The following is a 20,087-nucleotide window of genomic DNA, read 5'->3' as shown; positions in this document are numbered from 1 at the left end:
CAAGTTCTCACAGTGATTGAGTGGCAGAGCTGACTCTAAAACAACTCTTGATAAATTATAGCTGGTGGACACAAGGAAACTTTTAGTATAGAACTTGGGGTCATTTAGCCAAGGGACACACAGCTCCAACTAGTCACCTGCATTACATTGTAGCAGTTGTTATAACTGGGCTAGACACTGTCACCCCCTGCCCTCCTCCCTTTGACCTACACTCATAGTTCACAAAGCACTCTGATGTATGTTGCCTTGGGTAATCTTCCAATCGAAGCTGAGGTTGGGGAAGCAGGGATCAATACTGCCTGTTACAAATGGGAAGTGGGAGCTGACGGAGGTCACCCTAGTGCCCAGTAACATACTCTGGGAGTGGCAGAGACAAGACCAGGAACCAGGCCCTGAGTCCCAGGCCAATCCTTTCTCCACCCGCTTGCCGATCCACTGATCACTAAAGGGTCACACCAGCGTTAGTATGGGCCTTGACACCTGTCTCTGTAGGGGCAAAACTGAGGACCTGCCTCTTCTCTCCTCCTCCCTCCTCTCCTAACAGCTTTGTAACTGGCAATGAACCACACACATTTAAAGCCTACAATTTGATACTTTTAAACGTACTCTACACCTGTGAAAACCATCACTGCAATCAAGATAACGAACATACCCATTACCACCAAACATTTCCTCTTGCCTCCTTGGAACGACTCCCTTCTACCCCACCCCACCCATCTCCAGGCATCCATTGACCTGCTTTCTGTCACTACAGACTAGTTTGCATTTTCTATAAACTTACATAAATGGAACCAACCATACATGCTCTTCTTCACCTGGCTTCTTTCACTCGGCATTATTCCGAGAGCCATCCACATTATTGTGTGTAACCTGCCTCATCCTGCATCTGCTGCTCTCTCGTCATTGGCTCTTGGCTTTTCCCAACAGCCAGTCTCTTCCCATGCCCTGCAAGTGTTCTTACCCTTTTAGCAGAAGCAGATCTGAATTCTAGTCCTAGCTCACCCCAGGCAAGTTGGTGCCTTCAGGCAAATCGCTTTACTTCTCTGAGGCTGTTTCCTCATGGTAGAATGAGATCAAATTCCACATTCTGGATTCAGACAGATCTGGGTTCTGCCACCTCTAACTCTGTGACCTCTCAGAGAATCAGCCTCCCCTCTCTGAAATGGAGATAATAATAATAATGTCTCGCTAGGTTGTTGTAAGGATTCGAAGGAGATAATGTGTGAGAATGTTAGCACCCTGATCCATAGAATATACCCCACGTTAGCTACTCTGAGTTACAACTCTAGAATTCTGTGATCCAAGCGCCTCAATGAGTAGTGATATTGTAAGGCACAACTAGAGAATTCAGGATGTAGTCAGCTTGCAGAAGAGAAGACCCAAAGGAGACCTAAGAACTATCTTCAAATACTAAGAAGCTGTTGTGTAGGGAAAAAAGATTCTTTTCTATGCTTCTCCAAAAAGTGCACCCGGGCCCAGTAAGTAATGCAGTGTAAATTGTTAGCTATTTGAACTGTCTGCAAAACGGAATTAGCTCCTTTACATGGTAGTGAGCCCATTGCTACTGGAGGTTTTCAAAAAAAAACACCAGAGGACTATTTGGCAATGATCCATGTAAGGAGCTATACGAAATGAGATCTGTCTAGGACAGTGGTTCTCAACCTTCCTAATGCCGCGACCCTTTAATACAGTTCCTCATGTTGTTGTGACTCCCAACCATAAAATTACTTTCGTTGCTACTTCATAACTGTAATTTTGCTACTGTTATGAATCGTAATGTAAATATCTGATATGCAGAATGTATTTAGGTGACCCCTGTGAAAGGGTCATTCGACCCCCAAAGGGGTCGCAACCCCACAGGTTGAAAACCGCTGGTCTAGGAGCTCTTCCAATTCAGATTTTATGCAAAAACCTCTGTGATGAGACATTTTGGTCAATATAAATTTCAAAAGATCAAGGCAGAATCAGTATGTGCACAAATTTTAAGAGTGGAAGGATTCATCTGTAACAAAAATGTTTGCTTTGCTTTTACAGTTTCCTCATTTGGCTGTTGGATTTTAAGCAAAGGCATCCAAGAAAAACAAGGCCTGTTCCTAAACAAGAGAGCTTCCTTTCACTGTTGCCCACATTTTTTCTGTGTGACAAACTCGTTACTGCAGTCTCCCTATGTACAATGAAACAAGGTCAGAAATGGATTTGATATTAAAATAAAAGACTAAAGACTTGTTTAAATGGTAATTTCATAACAATTTTTTTTATTTATTTTTAAATATATTTTATTGATTTTTTACAGAGAGGAAGGGAGAGGGATAGAGAGTTAGAAACACCGATGAGAGAGAAACATCGATCAGCTGCCTCCTGCACACTCCCCACTGGGGATGTGCCTGCAACCAAGGTACATGCCCTTGACCGGAATTGAACCTGGTACCCTTGAGTCCACAGGCCGATACTCTATCCACTGAGCCAAACTGGTTAGGGCTCATAACAATTTTAAATAAATGTTTGGTTTCATTAAAAATGATGCTACCAACGTTTTCTTGGATGCAGGCACCTCATTAAGGTTTGGGTTAAATTTCTTGGCAATTCGTAGATTCTTTTTCATGCTTAATAAAGTATGCTACCCAATTAATTCTTGTCTACACCAGCAGAGCAGATGATAAAAAATAGGGGGAAATGAGCTCACTTAAATTTAGTCCTCGCAGACCTTAATTTTATTCCAACAGTTTTCAAGGTACAGTAGTTCTTATTCCCTGAACACTTTCTGAATTAACTGTGGGGAAAGACATCATGGTCGAGGTGCACTGCCTCAACATTAAAACACTAGTTCCATGGCCCTGACTGGTTTAGCTCAGTGGATAGAGCGTTGGCCTGCGGACTGAAGGGTCCCAGGTTCGATTCTGGTCAAGGACATGTACCTTGGTTGTGGGCACATCCTCAGTAGGGGGTGTGCAGGAGGCAGCTGATCAATGTTTCTATCTCATCGATGTTTCTGGCTCTCTGTCCCTCTCCCTTCCTCTCTGTAAAAAAAAAAAAAAAAAAAAATCAATAAAATATATTTTAAAACAACAACAAAAAAACACTAGTTCCATGACCTTGAGGAAATCATTTAAATTTGCATGGTCTGAGTTCTCTCATCTGTGAAAAGAGAAGGTGGACTTCAACCTCTAAGATCCCCTCCAATTCTCACAGCCTATGGATCTGAAACTCACCATGGCTGATCTGCTGTGGGATGACAGCAATAGTTACTTCTTTGAGCAGTGACCAGGCCGTATTCAAAACATACATTCAGGGAGGAAACTGTGGCTGACAAGAAAAGGAGTACCGCAGGTTTAAATCACCTGATACTTCGTGTTTAATGAAGGCTAATTGTAGCAAATTTTATAAAATAAAACATTTCAAACTGTAGTTCTGAAGAACATGTACCCATGGTTAGCTAGCTCCTTTAAAAAAAAATCCCACTTGGCTAAAGTGGAGAGCCTGGGAGGGAGGTGGGGGCGAGAGGGAAGGGATAGCAGGTTCCAAAGAGGAAGAGACTGAGCACCCCGGGTGGTTAACGGCTGTAATTGTAACTGACCTGGCTGGTCTGTTTTGAGCACAGTGTTTCATTACAGAGATACAATGAAACATGGAACACAATTTATCATCAAACCACCACCAACAAAATCTGTTACCTTAGTGTCAAATCCCTATCTTTTTCTTCTTTCCTTCAGTGGTAGCTGTGGAGTGACTGTGTGTCCCACCAGAACCGTGTGTCCCACCAGAACCATGTGGCACAACTGATCACGGATCAGTGGCTCAGAAGGGACGCTTTTTTTTAATATATATTTTTTATTGATTTCAGAGCGGAAGGGAGAGGGAGAGAGATAGAAACATCAATGATGAGAGAGAATCACTGATCGGCTGCCTCCTGCATGCCCCCTACTGGGGGTCAAGCCCACAACCCAGGCATGTGCCCTTGACCAAAATTGAATCCAGGACCCTACAGTTCGTAGGCCGAAGGACTGAGCCAAACCAGCCAGGGCCAGAAGGGACACTTTTGAGGAGCCTGGTGGCTGGATCAGGAGCTGCTCCCGACATGCTCACTCACCCCTTGGAAGACTTTTAATAGCTACTTACTTACACTGAAACATTTTCAGAATTTGGCAAAACTGAATAAACCCAACACAAAGTAGAGTGAGAAGGAATTCTGACCACCGAATAGTTTTTAAAAACAAGAAAATGTTTATATTTCACTTAATATTTGACACAGAAGAGCCCACATTTAAATAAACACATCGTATTTTAAGAGCACTTCAATTGCATTTTGGATCTTGGCTATGACAAATACTCAGATAAGATGTATCCACAATTTCTTTTCTGATTTATTTTTATTTTTACAATTATACCATGATAAAACTTAACAAAACTTACTCACGTGGAATACTTTTCCTTAACATTTGATGTTAATCAAATGCATACCACAATAGATTTTTGTTGTTATTGTTTAAATAGCGATTTCTCATGATTTTAGTATCACACAAATGTAAGCTGAGACTACACTCAGAAATAAGTTTAGAAAATGCCATTACAAAAGATTGGGAGTTAGTATTAAAAATAAAAAACAAACACAACAGAATAAACCCATGCAGGGCTATTGTACAGGAGCAATAAATCAGATGTTTTCACTGCCATAAGTCTTCAGTGCGGCCAAACTTAAAAACCAGTCCTCTGTGAATAAAACAAGAAGCATCACATGACTAGTTATGTTTGGGAAAAGAAAAGATATGTGAGACTTAGAATCATGGGAAACTAGCTCCAAAGAATAATTGATGAGCTGTATAAAAAAAACCATGCCCTTTGTCAGAACAAGCTGATCACTCTTAAGGCAGTAAATTCTTCACTGTGCTCAGCTGTGCGACTTATCACCAGCATCCCTGCATCCTTAACTATGAGTATTGGGGACATATGTCACTCTTAAAAAAGTTAATCAAGGCTTAGTATGTAACCACTGTTTGTCTGACTTTTATCAAATTCATTCAACAAACCTTATTTATTTATTTACTTATTTTTATTGATTTCAGAGAGGAAGGGAGAGGGAGGGAGAGAGACAGAAACATCAATGATGAGAATCATTGATCATCTGCCTCCTGCACGCCCCCTACTGGGGATTGAGCCCACAACCCGAGCATGTGCCCTTGACAGGAATCGAACCCGGGACAGCTTCCGTCCACAGGCTGCCCCTCTATCCACTGAGTCAAACTGGCTAGGAATCAACAAACCTTTTTTGAGTATCAAGGTACTAGGTGCTAAATGCTAGGGCTATAAAGATAAATAAGATATAGTCCTCACTCTCAAGTTGTTCCTTTTTTAAAAAAATCCTCACTAGAGGATTTTTTTAGAGAGTGGAAAGGAAGGAGGGGGTGGGGAGAGAAACATCTATGTGAGAGAAACACATTGATTGGTTGCCTCCTGAACATGCCCCAACCAGAGCAGAGAATCAAACCTACAACCCACGTATGTGCCCTTGACTGGAAATTAAACCAGACTCTTCAGTGCACAGGCCTATGCTCTAACCACTTAGCAACACCAGCCAGGGCAAGCTGCTCACATTCTTGATGATCCAATGTGGTAAGTATTCAGGGAGGAGGGAAGAGGTATATATACCAAATGTTAAGGGAGCACAGAAACATAGAGAATTTATTCTGTCTGAATGTGTTAGAAAAGGATTTAGAGCCTGACCAGTTCAGTTGGTTGGAAGGTTAACCTGTGCACTGAAAGGTTGCTGGTTCGATTCCCGGTCAGGGCATGTGCCAAGTTGCGGGCCTCATCCCCAGTAGAGGGTGTGCAGGAGGCAGCTGGTCAATATATCGCTCTCACATCGCTGTTTTTCTCTCTCTCTCTCTCTCAAAATCAATTTTAAAAAAAGAATCATAAAAAAAAAAAAATTCTGATTCTTGATTCTTGTTTAACAGGTCACTCTTCAATATATTTCTCTACTCTTTTAAAAAATTATTTTTATTTATTGATTTGAGAGAGAGGAATAAGGGAGGGAGAAGAAGAGAGAGAAGGAAAAAGAGAAACACTGATATGTTGTTCCACTTATTTATGCATTCACTGGTTAATTCTTGTATGTGCCCTGAGCAGGGATCAAACCCGAAACCTTGGCATATCAGGATGATGCGCCTACCAACTGAGCTACCCAGTCAGGATGGTGGTAGCAATTTTAAAAATCAACGTATATTCCAAAGGTTGGCAGTAAACTAACCCATGTATTAAAAATATCTTTCTTGCCCTGGCTGGTGTGGCTCAATTGTTGGGCGCCATCCCTTGCACCAGGAGGTTGCTGGTTCAATTCTTGATCAAGGGCACATGCTCAGGTTGCAGGCAGGGTCTCCGATGGGGGTGTGCAGAAGGCAGTAGAAAGAGCATCGATGTCTCTCTCTCTCTCTCTCTCTTTTCCCCTCTCTCTAAAAGTCAGTAAGTTATTCTTTTAAAAAAAACCTTTCTCATTCTTTGTATTTTACTAGAGGACTGGTACATGAAAATTCGTGCACTTGGGTGTCGGGGGGTGGGCCCTGAGCTGGGGGGGGGGCCCTCAGCCTTGCCTGCACTCTCTCGCAGTCTGGGGTCCCTCGGGGGATGTCCACCTGCCGGTTTAGGCCCGCTCTCTGGGGGGTCAGGCCTAAGTTGGCAGTTAGACATCCCTCTGGCAGCCCAGGAGCCCTCGGGGATGTCCACTTGTCAGCTTAGGCCTGTTCCCCGGCTTATGGCTGAGCAGACCTCCCCCTGTGGTAGCACACTGACCACCAGGGGACAGCTCCTGCATTGATCATCTGCCCCCTGGTGGTCAGTGCATCTCATAGTGACTGGTCGTTCCCAGTTGTTCTGCCTTTAGGGTCAATTTACATATTACCCTTTTATTATATAGGATGATAATAACATCGAGGGGCACTGAACAGGGGTAAATAAAGCAACTAAATATGTAAATGACATAAAAGAAACTATTATTAAAAAAGCATTTAAAAGAAAAGATAGGATGAAAAATGCAAAACAAACTTACCCAAAAAAGATGAAGGCATTTTGGAAAAATACAGCAATTCCAGGGTATACTACGGCTTTTTCTGTAAAAATAATAATAATATACTAATGTTAATGTAAAATAATAATAATAATTTTAGAGGTTTATCATCTCAAAACATTTTAGTTTCTGATAATCTGATGCATATCAGTTTTCCTAATATAACTGACTTTGATGATAACTATGGTTGGTTTAAGTATTAAATGACATAATACATGACAGAGTCTAGTATTGGTTTAGTAGTTGACAGATCCCTTCATTCATTTAACAAATACTGATTACATACTATGTTTGACACTGTTTAATGTGCTGAGGAACGTCCAACTGGTGTGGCTCAGTGGTTGAGTGTTGACCCAGGAACTAAGAGGTCACCACTTTGATTCCTGGTCAGGGCATATGCCTGGGTTGTGGGCTCAATCCCCAGTAGGGGGCAGGCAGAAGGCAGCAGTTCGATGATTCTCTCTCATCACTGATGTTGCTATTTCTCTCTCCCTTTCCCTTCCTCTCTGAAGTCAATAAAATAAAATAAAAAATAGAATGGCTCATGAAGATCCTGTAGAAAGGCAACTTTATAAAACTATAGATCTGCTACTAATGATTCTCAAAGCATAACCTGGCTCCAAAAACCTTTTGGAAAGAAATCTTAAAAGTCTATGATATAAACACATTCCTATATAAAGGAACTCTGTATTAATAGATGTATCTGGGAAAGAAGAATTATCAGTAATTTTAAAATCTTCTTTGAGTTCTTTTATAGTCTCAGTTTTCTACAATGAACAAGTATTATCCAATTCAAATAAAAAAAAGTAATTTTTTTTTCTTTCTAATATGATGGTGACAAAGATTTTGTAGCAGCAAGAGAACCATATTATGTAACATGCAAAAGCAGGCTTCAAAAGTTTATTTATACTATAATTATAACTACATAAAAAACAGAAGAGAACAAAGAAAATGTACCAAAATATTTAAGAGCAGTAAGATTATTATAGTTTCTTTTTCTATTTTTTTCTTTTTTTACATTTTTGGCAACATGATTTTAATAATAAACATATAAACAAAATAAAGATATAAATATTTTAAAATGCCTATCATTCTTATCTGTAAGACTTAAAAAGATTTTAATAAAAATTCAGGAAACTCATGATTTTAGTTTAAGAATCACGTTTTGTTCAAAGAAGGGTTAGATTATATCTCTGCTAGTCCAGTTTCTACAAATCATTAATATTGTATTTTTACTAAGATAAACATAGTCAATTTTACTTGGAACATTAAGTGGTTTTGCATATTTTTCTGATATCCCTCAGGCGAAATTGCAGCCAAGAATCTAAGAGCAGGCCTTTATCTGAGCTTGCCTTAAACTGGCCTCATGTAACAGATGCACATGAAATATTAATTTACTTTGCTATCTAAAAGGAAATGATGTCATTATCAGAAATTTATTAGCTCAATAAATTCTAATTCTAGGATATTAGAGTTTTGCATGGATATTATTCAGCAAATCAAAACCTGCCAAGTAGCTGGAGAACATATATATTCTGCTTTTGAGGTTTTGGGAAGCCAAAGAATAGGAAGCTATGTCCTATTCCTTCCAAGATACTAAAAACATCCAAACAAAACAAAATACTAATAGGGAGAGGGGAGTTCCTAGGCATAAATGTATTGCTAGTAGCTGGCCTAGCTTAATGAAAAAAATAACCAACTTTACTGCTCAATTTCAGTATTCCATTGAAGTAAAATATAAGCTGTGCTCTCTCTTACCTTTAGCAACATAACCACCAAAGAGAATCCACATAGACGCAATCAGAGAGCCAAAGGCCAACATGAAACCAATGAACAGCCAAATGCGAGCACCTTAAAAGAATTAACATTTTACCAGAATTGTTTTTCATATGGCAGCAGTCAATTCAATTAACTTTTCAAAAACTCAAACAGAAAAAATGTGTAGTTATCATTAAAGTCTAAAATAAAAAGACCAGATGTGTTGAGTATCTTTCAACAGTGAAGATGTGGGCCTTTTTCTTGTTGGCTGATATGTGTATTTTAAGTGCCTATATTTATTTTCCCTAAATATCTACACTAAGAAAAACTGTCCTCAACTGTCCAATAAAAATCTTACAAAATATGTTTCACCGTATTTAAACTCATTTTTCATATATTTTTAGAAATTGTGCTGCAAAATTTAAAGTCCTCCAAGAGAACTTTCAAACAAAAACATAGGTATACTTACAAAAGATTCATATTCAGTGATATCTGAATCTAAACACTATCGTATTTCACTTTCAGGGAAGTTTGGCAGCAAAATAAATACATATTTATTGTGGCTGGCACTTAGAAAAGCTGCATTAAAATTATGTTAATAGAGGAAGACTTAAATCACATTTAAATAATATTTATGAAAATCTGCTATAAAATCATTACACTGCCTAAAATGAACTCCAAGCTGAGTTTATTTAATTAGCACGGCAAATAGAATGCTATATATATATTTCTTATTTAATATACAAACATAAAATAATAGTTATGAAATAAGCTGTTACTCATAGATGTGATATTAAAACACACACACAAAACAAATACAACTGTCTCTCAACCCCCCCAAAGCTATGCTAGCTAACAAATTTTATTTAAAGATGCAATGGCCATATTCTTCTAGTCTTAGTTCTAGCTATTATTGTCTTCCTAGAGGCCAGGTGCACAAAATTCGTGCACAGGTAGGGTCCCTAGGCCTGGCCGGCAGACAGGACCTTCCAGCTGCCAGCTGGGGCCTTCCTTCGTTCTGCGCCACCCCCTGGTGGTCAGTGCACATCATAGTGAGCAACTGAACTCCCGGTCTCCCGGTTGAACTCCCAAGGGGACACGTTGCATATTAGCCTTTTATCTACACTAATAAAAGAGAAAAATGCAAATTGGTGTCACTCTGCTACACCCACCAGCCAATCAGGATGAGTATGCAAATTAACCCAACAAAGATGGTGGTTAATTTGCATATGCAGGCACAGAGCAAAAACTGAAGATGACTGAAGCCTCACTGCTGTGGCCGGAGCAGCTCGAGGCTTGGCTTCTCCGCTGCGGCCAGACCAAAGGCCTGGGTCCCGGGTACTGGAGGAAAACCAGTGCCGGCAGCCGGGGGAAGGAAGGCCTATTGCGCGAATCTTCATGCAACTGGCCTCTAGTGTATATAGAAGATTATTATCAACACTAACTACTAACATTCACCTATTCCTTTAGTTTATAAAGTTATGGTAGGTACATGTTTCTGGATCTCTTCTACTTAAGTTCATCTACGAAGACAGTGAACGAACCAAAGAGAGATCATAGCTGACTAGTGGTTTCTCCTATCTATAATAATAAAAGCACAATATGCTAATTAGACCAGACGTCCTTCCTCCTGGATAAAGCCACAACAGGCGGGGGCTGGGGCTAAAGCCCTTGCATGATTTCGTGCATCAGGCCTCTAGTTTCATTATACAAACAACAAAAAACCTTGCAATTTGCCTACATCCAAGTTTATTTCTGTATGGATGTAATACACTCAATTTACCATTTACATTGCTTAATAAGTATTTGTCCCCTCAATTCTTTGAGCAAACTGGACTCTAGAAACTGCCACACATGTCCTGTATCCTGCTTACCTCGGATGCATGGCAACGGAGTCTAGGGGATATGATTTCCTCAGCTGAGGAGGAAGGGCCTGGATGAACCCACACACTAAAATTCTATTATTATATTCAGTATGCAAGATAAAAAGAAGTTCTGGAGGTTGGCTGCACAACAATGTGAATATACTAACACTACTAACTACATTTAGAAATGGTTAAGATGGCAAATTTTATGTTGTGTATTTTAAAACAGACACTAAGACCTATGATTCTAAACTATTCAAAATGCTAGTTCAATCAAATAAGGTTGGCAAAAAAGAGAAGAAAATTTATATGGGATAGCTGGAAAGTAAGGTAAGTTCTATTTTGCATACACATTCGTTATATACTGTTCTTTATTGTGTACATTTATATCTACATTATTGCACAGGGTTATATATTCAAAACTGCATATTCTGTACTTTAAAGCCAAATCTAACCAAATGCAACTTTTACCTTATGCCTTGGAACCTGTAACTTCTGCTCTAGATACACCTTCATTCTATTCCTGATCTGAAGGAGTTATATATGTTCTCCATATATATTCTCATTTTAAGGATGCATAGTAAGACATTATTTGTACCTATTTACCTGTTTGACCCAGGCAACCTTCACTGTAACTATCTCCTCGGACTTGTCCATTCGATACTGCATTAATCCTGTATAAATAAAACCAAGAAATCAGGGTTTCCGATGCCAAGAGGAGACTATCCATGACATCAGATTATCAGATACAATAAGCTAGAGTTCCTCAAATTTAAGCTTAGGCCTCATGAGTCTAGAGCAGGGGTGGGCAAACTTTTTGACTCGAGGGCCACAATGGGTTCTTAAACTGGACTGGAGGGCCGGAACAAAAGCATGGATGGAGTGTTTGTGTGAACTAATATAAATTCAAAGTAAACATCATTACATAAAAGGGTATAGTCTTTTTTTTCAATAGTTTTATTCATTTCAAATGGGCCGCATCTGGCCTGCCGGCCGTAGTTTGCCCATGGCTGGTCTAGAGTAATGGGTTCATATGATCTTAAGCAAGTCCCTTCAACCAGATATGCTCTAAAGCAGCAGTTACAGTCACAAGACTGGCAGAATTAGCCATCACCTGGGAACACATTAGAAAAAAATTCCCAGCCCCATCTAAACGTATGAAGCAAAACTCTGGGTATGCAGCTTAGCAATCTGAGTTTTAACAGGTCCTTTAGATGATTCTGATGCTTTTTAAAATGAAAGAGTGAAATTCTCAAAATAGTCAATTATACCTCAATAAAAAATGTTTATTTTACTAAGACTAGAATAATCTTTAGCTTGGTCCCATCTAGTTTTCCATTTGTACATATCAGACATACTCAACACAAAGAGAGTCAAGGGGTAAAATCTTTTTTTCACTTCCTGATAGATTTTTCCAAACATAAAAAGTCTCACTGACTTTCACAGAGTACCACTCTAGACTGAGATAGCCTTGCCTTCGTTAGAAGTATCCTTTAAAAAATGTTTAAATGTCATGGGAAAATGTTCACAATATATCAAGTTAAAAAGTTAAACATTATATACATTTAGCACACACACATATACCACTAGAATATAAGCTTCATGAAGGCAGGAGCTCTGTCTACCTTGTTTCCCATTTTTATTTTCAGTGTCTAGCACAGGGCTTAACACATGGTAGGTGCTCAATAAATGTATTGAATATTTGAACCCTAATTTTTTTCTCAATAATATAGTCTTAATTTACTCATTCAAATCTAAATTTTAGTTTATTTTTGTTAATCCTCACTTGAGGATACTTTTCCATTGATTTTGAGAGAGAGTGGAAGGGAGAGAGAGAGACAGAGGCAGAGAAACATTGATGTGAGAGAGACATATCGATTGGTTGCCTCCCACAAGGGCCCTGACCAGGGCCGGGGATCGAGCCTGCAATCGAGGTATGTGCCCTTCATAGGAATCAAACCAGGAACCCTCCAGTCCTTGGGCTGACACTCTAACCACTGAGAAGGACTCAAATCTAAGTTTTAGAATGATCAAAATACTCATAATTATTTTCAATGACATTAACTAAATTACTTAGTACATAAAATAGATATATTTTATTTTTTAATAGATTTTTATTGATTTCAGAGAGGAAGGAAGAGGGAGAGAGAAATAGGAACATCAATGATGAGAGAGAATTATTGATCGGCTGCCTCCTGCACGCCCCCTACTGGGGATCAAGTCAGCAAGCCAGGCATGTGCCCTGACCAGGAATCAAACTGGGACCTCCTGGTTCACAGGTGGATGCTCAACCACTGAGCCACACAGGCCAGGAAAATAGATATACTTTAAAACAAGCTTCACATTTTTAAAAATGTAGATGTTCCTGTGTTAGTGGTTCTCAGCTCTTGTTTTTCCTTGCTGAGCCATTTGAATAAAATTCACAATTTTCTATTAGATAGCCATGACCCCGTCTTGTCAGTCTTAACTATTCAGCACATTCTTAAACAATCTCTATTTGTTCTCTGATATTACTAGTTTTATATGTAATCTCAAACTTACAGAAAAGTTACAAGTACTTTAAATTTTTGACCCTGAATATTTTAAAGTTGTCAACGTGATGACCCACAATCCCAGGAACTGTACTTCCTACAAACAAGGCATACAATTATACGTATTTCCCACAAACAAGACAGTTCTAAAGAACCACAATACAACCATCAAAAGCAGGAAATGAGCAATGATTCATTACCATTTAATCTTCAGACCTCATTCAAGTTTCCCAACTGTCCCAATAATGCTCCCCCCCACCCCCAATAATGCTCTTAATAGCAAAAGAATCCTGTCCAGAATCATGAGGTATATTTTATTCTAATGTCTCTCTAGTCTCCTCAGTCTGGAACAGTCTTCAGTCTTCTTTAGCTTTTATTACCTTAGCCCTTCACTCCAATCTTACTGATCTCCATGCCATAGAGTCCTGGTACTTGCTGCTGTCTGAAATGATCCTCTCTTATAGTATATCCCCATGATAAGTTCCTTCATTTCTACAAGTCTTTGCTCAAAAACCACCTTCTTAGTGAGGCATTCCTTGACTTGGTATGAAATCTCCACACGCTCTGTTGACATTTCATATCTCCCTTCTCTGCTTTTTCTCGCTAGTGCTTACCGTTATCTAACATGCTATGTATTTAATTTATTTCCTCTTTTGTTACTATCTGCCTCATTCATTAGAGTATGAATTCCAAAAAGGCAAGGATTTTCCTGATTTATTCACTACTCTATTTCCTGTTTCCACAGCAGAGTCTGGGACTATAAAACCTTAATAAATATTTGGTAGATGAATAAACAAACCCTTAGACAAAGTACTACATGGTTTCTGACCTAAAAGTAATGTTATAAACATTGATAGAATAGAAATAGGACAGCTGAGAGAAGCTGGGAGATAGAAGTGGAAGTGGAGAGGTAAAAGGAAGAATAGAAAAGAGCATTGTGGCTTTTCTTTATAAGCCTTCTATTGTTTGAATTTTAAATGATGCCCAACCTGTTAATTTCACATTTCAAAAAGTTAAATCTACTCAACTATGTGTAAAACATTTTTATTTTGTGACAACCTATGTAATTAGTGTCACTGACAATGACACTTACATTAGGAAGGCGATGGTTGCTATAACGCCACAGGCATGGTATGAATGGTTGAACTCTTCCATAGTGGGGTAAATGACAGCTGCATCTATGATAATCCACCAGCCTGTAAAAAACTAAAACAAACAAAAAAGGTGATTATCAAGGAGAAATTTCATATATAACTGGCGCAAAAGAAAGCAAGGTATTAAAGTGAAGGAATCCCTTCAATGAATTTCTAATTTTTCTTAAATGTTCCAGCAATTTCTTACATGTACTGGCACATGGTTGAATATCTAATTAAATATTAGATACCCTTAAATCTGACAGCAATGAATATTAACATAAACTTCTTTTCTAAGTCTACTTTAGTCAATATTTATATTTTCATAATAAAGCCTATAATCTTACTTTGTGAACTAGAAATCAGTTACAATATCTCAAGGAGGAGAAAGAAGTAAAATGATTCAGATTCCAACTGACAAAAGGAATGGCCTGCTGCTGACATAAGCCTCCAGAAAGATATACGCATTGAAAAATAAAACAAAACTTCAAAGTAATATGGAGAATAATTATTGTTGATAGAATTTTAGCTATTCTCTTGACACTGTGAATAAGTAATGGCTGCAGTTTTGCTTTTCCTTTTGATTAATTACAGTGCAGTCTGCAGATGGTTTCAGGTAGGATGCTAAAGTCAATTTAACACCACAAGATAATTTATTTTACTTTAATCTGGTTCTGGATATTATCAAGGGCAAATATATAATGAAAAACATTAATTTAAAACAGCATACAGAATTTAAAACATAAAAACAAACACCAAAATAGTGACGACCCAAATTATCAGTGACACTTACTAGAACACCAGCAGCAATGGAAGCAATAGTATTGCGTTTTTCCCCCCAATCAATGCATTCTGAGCATCTCAAGCCTTCTAGAAATCCAGACATTTTTTCAGGTCACTTAAAAAAAAACAAAGACAAACAATTAAATAAAGCGCTTCTATTTACTTGTTTCAAACCTGACTTATGTTCTTAGAAAATAATTAATAGCTCAGAAATAACTTAATAAAAGTGAAGTTACAAATATAGTTGATCCCCCGAACACAAGAGGGTTTAGGGGAACCCAACACTCACACAGTGGAAAATCTGAGGATAACTTTTTGACTCCTCAAAAACTTAACTAACTACAGTCCCTCAGTAAGCGGGGCGGGGGGGGGGGGGGGGGGAGAGCAAGATTGGTTCCAGGATCTCCAAAGATAATCAAAAACCAAGGATGTTCAAGTCCCTTATATAAAACTAGAGGCCTGATGCATGAAATTCGTGCAAGAGTAGGCCTTCCTTTCCCCCCGGTCGCTGGCACCCAGAACCTGGGCTTCCCTCGCAGCCTGGGCCTCGTTGGTAAGGGCATCCAGAAGGACATCCAGTCTAATCAGCATACTGCGCTTTTATTATTATAGATAGCTTAGAACAATGCATACAGTAGGTCCTCTACATCTGTGGATTCCTGGGATGGGAAACCCCAGGATGCCGAGGTCTGCATATTTATTGAAAAAAATCCGCCTATAAGTGGACCTACACAGTTCAAACCATGTTATGCAAAGTTCAACTGTACTGTAGTTTGGCTACATACACTTCTTCAGAACATTCAATTTAACTTTTGATAAACTTCCACATTATAACTTTGGAAAATAAAATCTGGATTCATTTATTTTCCCTTTTTTTCTATTTAGTATTTTTCTTAATTTAAAAGATGGCTTTGGCTTGCATTTATAAAATAAGTAAGTCCTGAGGAGGGATATAATATACAGTGAATAATACTGCATTGTATTATTTGAAAGTTGCTAGCTAAGAGAGTAAATTTTGAAAGTTCTCATCACAAGAAAAATTTTGTAACTATGTGGTGATGGATGTTAATTAGACTTATTGTGGTGTTCATTTTGCAATAATATAAGCATACCCAACTATTATATTGTATACCATTATGTTGTATACCACTATTTTGTATACCATAAACTAATGTTACATTTCAATTATACCTCAATAAAAAAATCTTTTTGGTATATTTAAGTAATCTGAACAAAGGTAGATAGCCAAGTATTTAAAATTTTTATAATAATTATTAATTTTAATTCTAACCTAAGTTATCACATGATTTTGATATGTACAGTCCAGGAACACTAACATAGTGGAGAGAGAAATGATAAACTTTGGCTCCGAGTTAAAGCATGCAGTCAGATGAAAAATATTTCTCTTAGGAATTTATACATTTTATTTAAAATGTGTTTCTTCACATTCAGATTAAGAAATTAAACACTGCACTGCAGGTCTTCTATTCATATCACTTCATTATTTTTTCCTTCTCCAAGCCTGGCTTTTGGTGTAATTTCTACAAAAAGAACACCCATTTCATTTTGATATCTCCATCTCTGATTCTAACAGATATTTTCCAGCCAAAAGAAAGGACATTGAAATTAATATTCGGACGTAAAAATCCACTGCTAAATTACCATAGCTGACCAGGTTACATAAAACATTCCTCCGAGCCCTGGCCGGTTCGGCTCAGTGGATAGAGCGCCGGCCTGCGGACTGAAGGGTCCTGGGTTCGATTCCGGTCAAGGGCATGTACCTTGGTTGCAGGCACATCCCCAGTGGGGGGTGTGCAGGAGGCAGCTGATCGATGTTTCTAACTATCCCTCTCCCTTCCTCTCTGTAAAAAATCAATAAAATATATTTTTAAAAAACCTGATGTCCTAATAAAGAGCAATGAATCCAACTGCACCGTCCCCCACTTAAAATTAAATATTAAAAACTGCGATATGACCAGGGCTAATAAGCCTTTAATTTTGAAAATTCACTCGTTTTACTCTTCCCCGGGAGGAACAGCACGCCTCGTATGTTTACTTTCGGTTCTTCCCGGCGACCCCGCCTCGAAGCCCTTCTCCTGCCCAACTCCGCCCACAGACGCGGGGGTTCGGGTGCGGGGTGTGGACCGGGACGGTCTGGAGACCGGTCCGGCTCGCCGGGTGAGCCCGCTGAGCCTCAGTTTCTCCAGCTCTCCCGCAGGGGAGGCAAGGCGCTTTCCAGGGGTCCTGTGAGTCCTGGGAAGGGCGCGGCCCGGCAGCCCGGCGCGATCCGGACGCGGCTGCCCTCTCCCGCCGCCGCCGCCGGTCCGGTCCGAAGTAGGTAGCCCCGAAGGTCCAGCCAGGCACAGCCCGTCTGTAGCTCCCAGAGTGGGAGACAACGACTCAGCATCCGCCGGGCACGGAGTCCGGGTCCGAGCACTATCCTGCCGCGGCGATGCCTTCCTCCCCCGCTCCCACCTGGCACTTACGTCCAGCCCCGCCCGTGCCGTCGGTCTGGAGCCCGGTGTCGTGCCACACGGGGCCGCCTCGCGCTCCCGGTTTCAGCCAGAAAAACAAAACCAGCACAGGCCGCCGAATACCCGGATGGAGCAGCGCCACCCCGGTCTGGGACGCGCATGCGGAGACGGGGACAGAGGGCGGGGCGGGAGGACGGGGGCGGGGCTAGGGTCGGAGTCACGCCCGCGACGCCGACGTCTCTGCGCATGCTCGGCGCCGGCAGCGGCCGCTGGTCTCTTGGACGTCGGAAGTAGTAGTCCTTAGGGTTCACCTTTCAACGGTGGGCGCGAGAAGTAACTCTTTGCACTGAGGCTTCCAAAGGGAGGCCGCTGTTGAGCCTTTGTACCCGTCTGGAGTGCGGCGGTAAATTTTCTAGGGCTGTGCCAGCCCCGCAGTAAAAATGAATCAATAGTACAGAAAGTTCCCATAGTACCTCCCTCCACAGCTTCCCTACCACAGTATTAACATTTTGCATTTTTGTGGTTCATTTCTTACAAATAGTGAACTAACATTGATACTGTATTTATTTTGTCTCACCATTTGTCTCCCCTATTGATACATTGTTATTAACTAAAGTCAATAGTTTACTCAGATTTCCTTAGTTTTTACTTGGTGTCCTTTTTTCTGTTCCAAAATCCCATCCAGAATATCATGTTACATTTAGTTATTATGTCTCCTTACTTTTCTCTTGTACCAAAAAATGTGTGTGTGTGCGCATGTATTTGTTGTTGTTGTTTGTTTGTTTTTAAATATTATTGGGGGGAAAAGAAACTTGGTCTTCAGAATTTTCAGTGAAAATAATACTTTGTCCATACCAAGATACTCCACAGTAACAACCTGTTTACAGCCATATTGAGTGACTACATTGTGTTTATGAGGACCGGCTGGCCTGGCTCAGTGGTTGAGCGTTGTTGACCTATGAACCAGACAGAAGTCACGGTTCCATTCTGGTCAGGGTAGCCTGATCCCCAGTAGGGGGCGTGCAGGAGGCAGCAGGTCAATGATTCTCTCATCATTGATGCTTCTCTCCCTCTCCCTTTCTCTCTGAAATCAATAAAAGTATATTTAAAAAATAAAAAAATCATGTTTATGATTTTCTTAAGCAATTGAGCTTACATTTTGATCATATATCTATTAAGAATTGTCGCCAAACCGGTTTGGCTCAGTGGATAGAGCGTCGGCCTGCGGACTGAAAGGTCCCAGGTTCGATTCCGGTCAAGGGCATGTACCTTGGTTGCGGGCACATCCCCAGTGGGAGGTGTGCAGAAGGCAGCTGATCGATGTTTCTCTCTCATCAATGTTTCTAACTCTCTATCCCTCTCCCTTCCTCTCTGTAAAAAATCAATAAAATATATTTTTAAAAAAAAAAGAATTGTGCAAGAAAATCTCATGTTCATTTTTCATATTCTGTTTGGCAAACAAACCTTGACAAACTGAGCAATAACAAAAGAAAAATATAACCCTGGGATGCATTTGTAATCAATGCAGAGCTGTGGCATCAACTTTCAGAAGAGCATTTAAACACTGCCACACACTGGCCGTCTGTGTGTCCTGCAGTTGAGTGACTGCGTCGTTCCTTGGTCTCAATGGAAAAATGAATCACAAGCACTGTTCGCAAAACTGTTAATTCTTCAAATGTGCCAAGTGGTCTTCAAAAAGGGAAGTATAAAAATCTTGAGACTCTAATGGTATATTCTCATTAGATTCCATGAAGCACATGACTGTAGTTGTTTCAAGGCAGTCTCTATGAGCACAGTTTCCTGATAAAAAAAATAGAGACCCTACCAGAAAGATTATATATATATAATTTAAACTTATGTGTTTGAATTTTTCATTTTACAAATTTCATAAAATCCTCTCTTTACTGGTGCTAATTTTATGTGATACTACATAGACCAAGTTCTTTAAAAGTAGTATTTGTCTCTTCTAAAGCCAGTGTAATATCCAGATGCCTATGATCTATTCCAAGGTAGAAATCATGTTGTGATTTTCCTGGGAGGAAGAAGAAGAAGAAAAAGGAGGAGGAGGAGGAGAAGGAGGAGGAGATTTTGAGGGAAATGCTTGCTGAATGGATAATCAAGCATAGTTCCAAATTGTAAACATTTCTAGAGAATTAATATGAGATCCTTAAAGAAGTTACCATTTACTCTAGTTTCCCTCTTTTCTGCAAATAATATGTAAATGGACAAATTTCAAGCTAATTGTCAGTTTTACATCCTTCTTTGTTCATCAACAACATCCTCAAGAGAAATAAAGGCAGCTGCTATGACAACATATCACAGACTGGGTGGCTTATCATAAGAGAAATTTATTTCTCACAGTTTTTTTTTAAAAAAAATGTATTTTTATTGATTTCAGAGAGGAAGGGAAAGGGAGAGAGAGATAGAAATATTGCCCTGACAGGTTTGGCTCAGAGGATAGAGCATCGGCCTGCGGACTGAGGGGT

General features: G+C 39.7%; 2 protein-coding genes across 5 annotated transcripts in view; one reads left to right on the top strand and one right to left on the bottom strand.

The window, feature by feature from the left end:
* Nucleotides 1-2,075, top strand: part of RHCE (Rh blood group CcEe antigens) — a 32,246-nt gene extending 30,171 nt beyond the window's left edge. For all 3 annotated transcript variants that reach the window (XM_036350263.1, XM_036350261.1, XM_036350264.1), the window contains one exon: nt 2,035-2,075. Coding sequence is in view for 2 of the 3 variants with exons in the window: in XM_036350261.1 (XP_036206154.1) it covers nt 2,035-2,061 (27 nt within the window). In the remaining variant the exon portion in view is untranslated. The remainder of the gene's footprint in view (nt 1-2,034) is intronic.
* Nucleotides 2,076-4,198: 2,123 nt separating this feature from the next.
* On the bottom strand, nt 4,199-17,771 carry TMEM50A (transmembrane protein 50A). 2 transcript variants are annotated; one of them, XM_036347823.1, is made up of 7 exons: nt 17,614-17,771; nt 15,138-15,242; nt 14,305-14,417; nt 11,287-11,354; nt 8,816-8,908; nt 7,040-7,100; nt 4,199-4,707 (listed from the first exon to the last, which is right to left on the bottom strand). In XM_036347823.1, exons 2-7 carry the CDS (start codon nt 15,228-15,230, stop codon nt 4,662-4,664), a joined length of 474 nt encoding a protein of 157 aa, XP_036203716.1. In that variant the 5' UTR covers nt 15,231-15,242; nt 17,614-17,771; the 3' UTR covers nt 4,199-4,661. The 2 variants fall into 2 exon arrangements, with proteins under 2 accessions (XP_036203716.1, XP_036203717.1); XM_036347824.1 differs by lacking the exon at nt 17,614-17,771 and adding an exon at nt 16,790-16,808.
* Between the last annotated feature and the right edge of the window lie 2,316 nt (nt 17,772-20,087).

The sequence above is a fragment of the Myotis myotis genome, unplaced genomic scaffold, assembly GCF_014108235.1.
Source record: "Myotis myotis isolate mMyoMyo1 unplaced genomic scaffold, mMyoMyo1.p scaffold_m19_p_2, whole genome shotgun sequence".
Classification (NCBI taxonomy): domain Eukaryota; kingdom Metazoa; phylum Chordata; class Mammalia; order Chiroptera; family Vespertilionidae; genus Myotis; species Myotis myotis.
Note: the sequence above shows the minus strand (reverse complement) of the source record. Positions and strands in the feature narration are given on the sequence as shown.

Coding starts and splice junctions, on each gene's coding strand:
- TMEM50A (XM_036347823.1), bottom strand. CDS start 15,230: ATGTCTGGATTTCTAGAAGGCTTGAGATGCTCAGAATGCATTGATTGG. Junction 11,355..14,304: donor GCAACCATCGCCTTCCTAAT/GTAAGTGTCATT, acceptor TTATTTATACAG/GATTAATGCAGTATCGAATG. Junction 7,101..8,815: donor TGGTGGTTATGTTGCTAAAG/GTAAGAGAGAGC, acceptor TTATTTTTACAG/AAAAAGCCGTAGTATACCCT.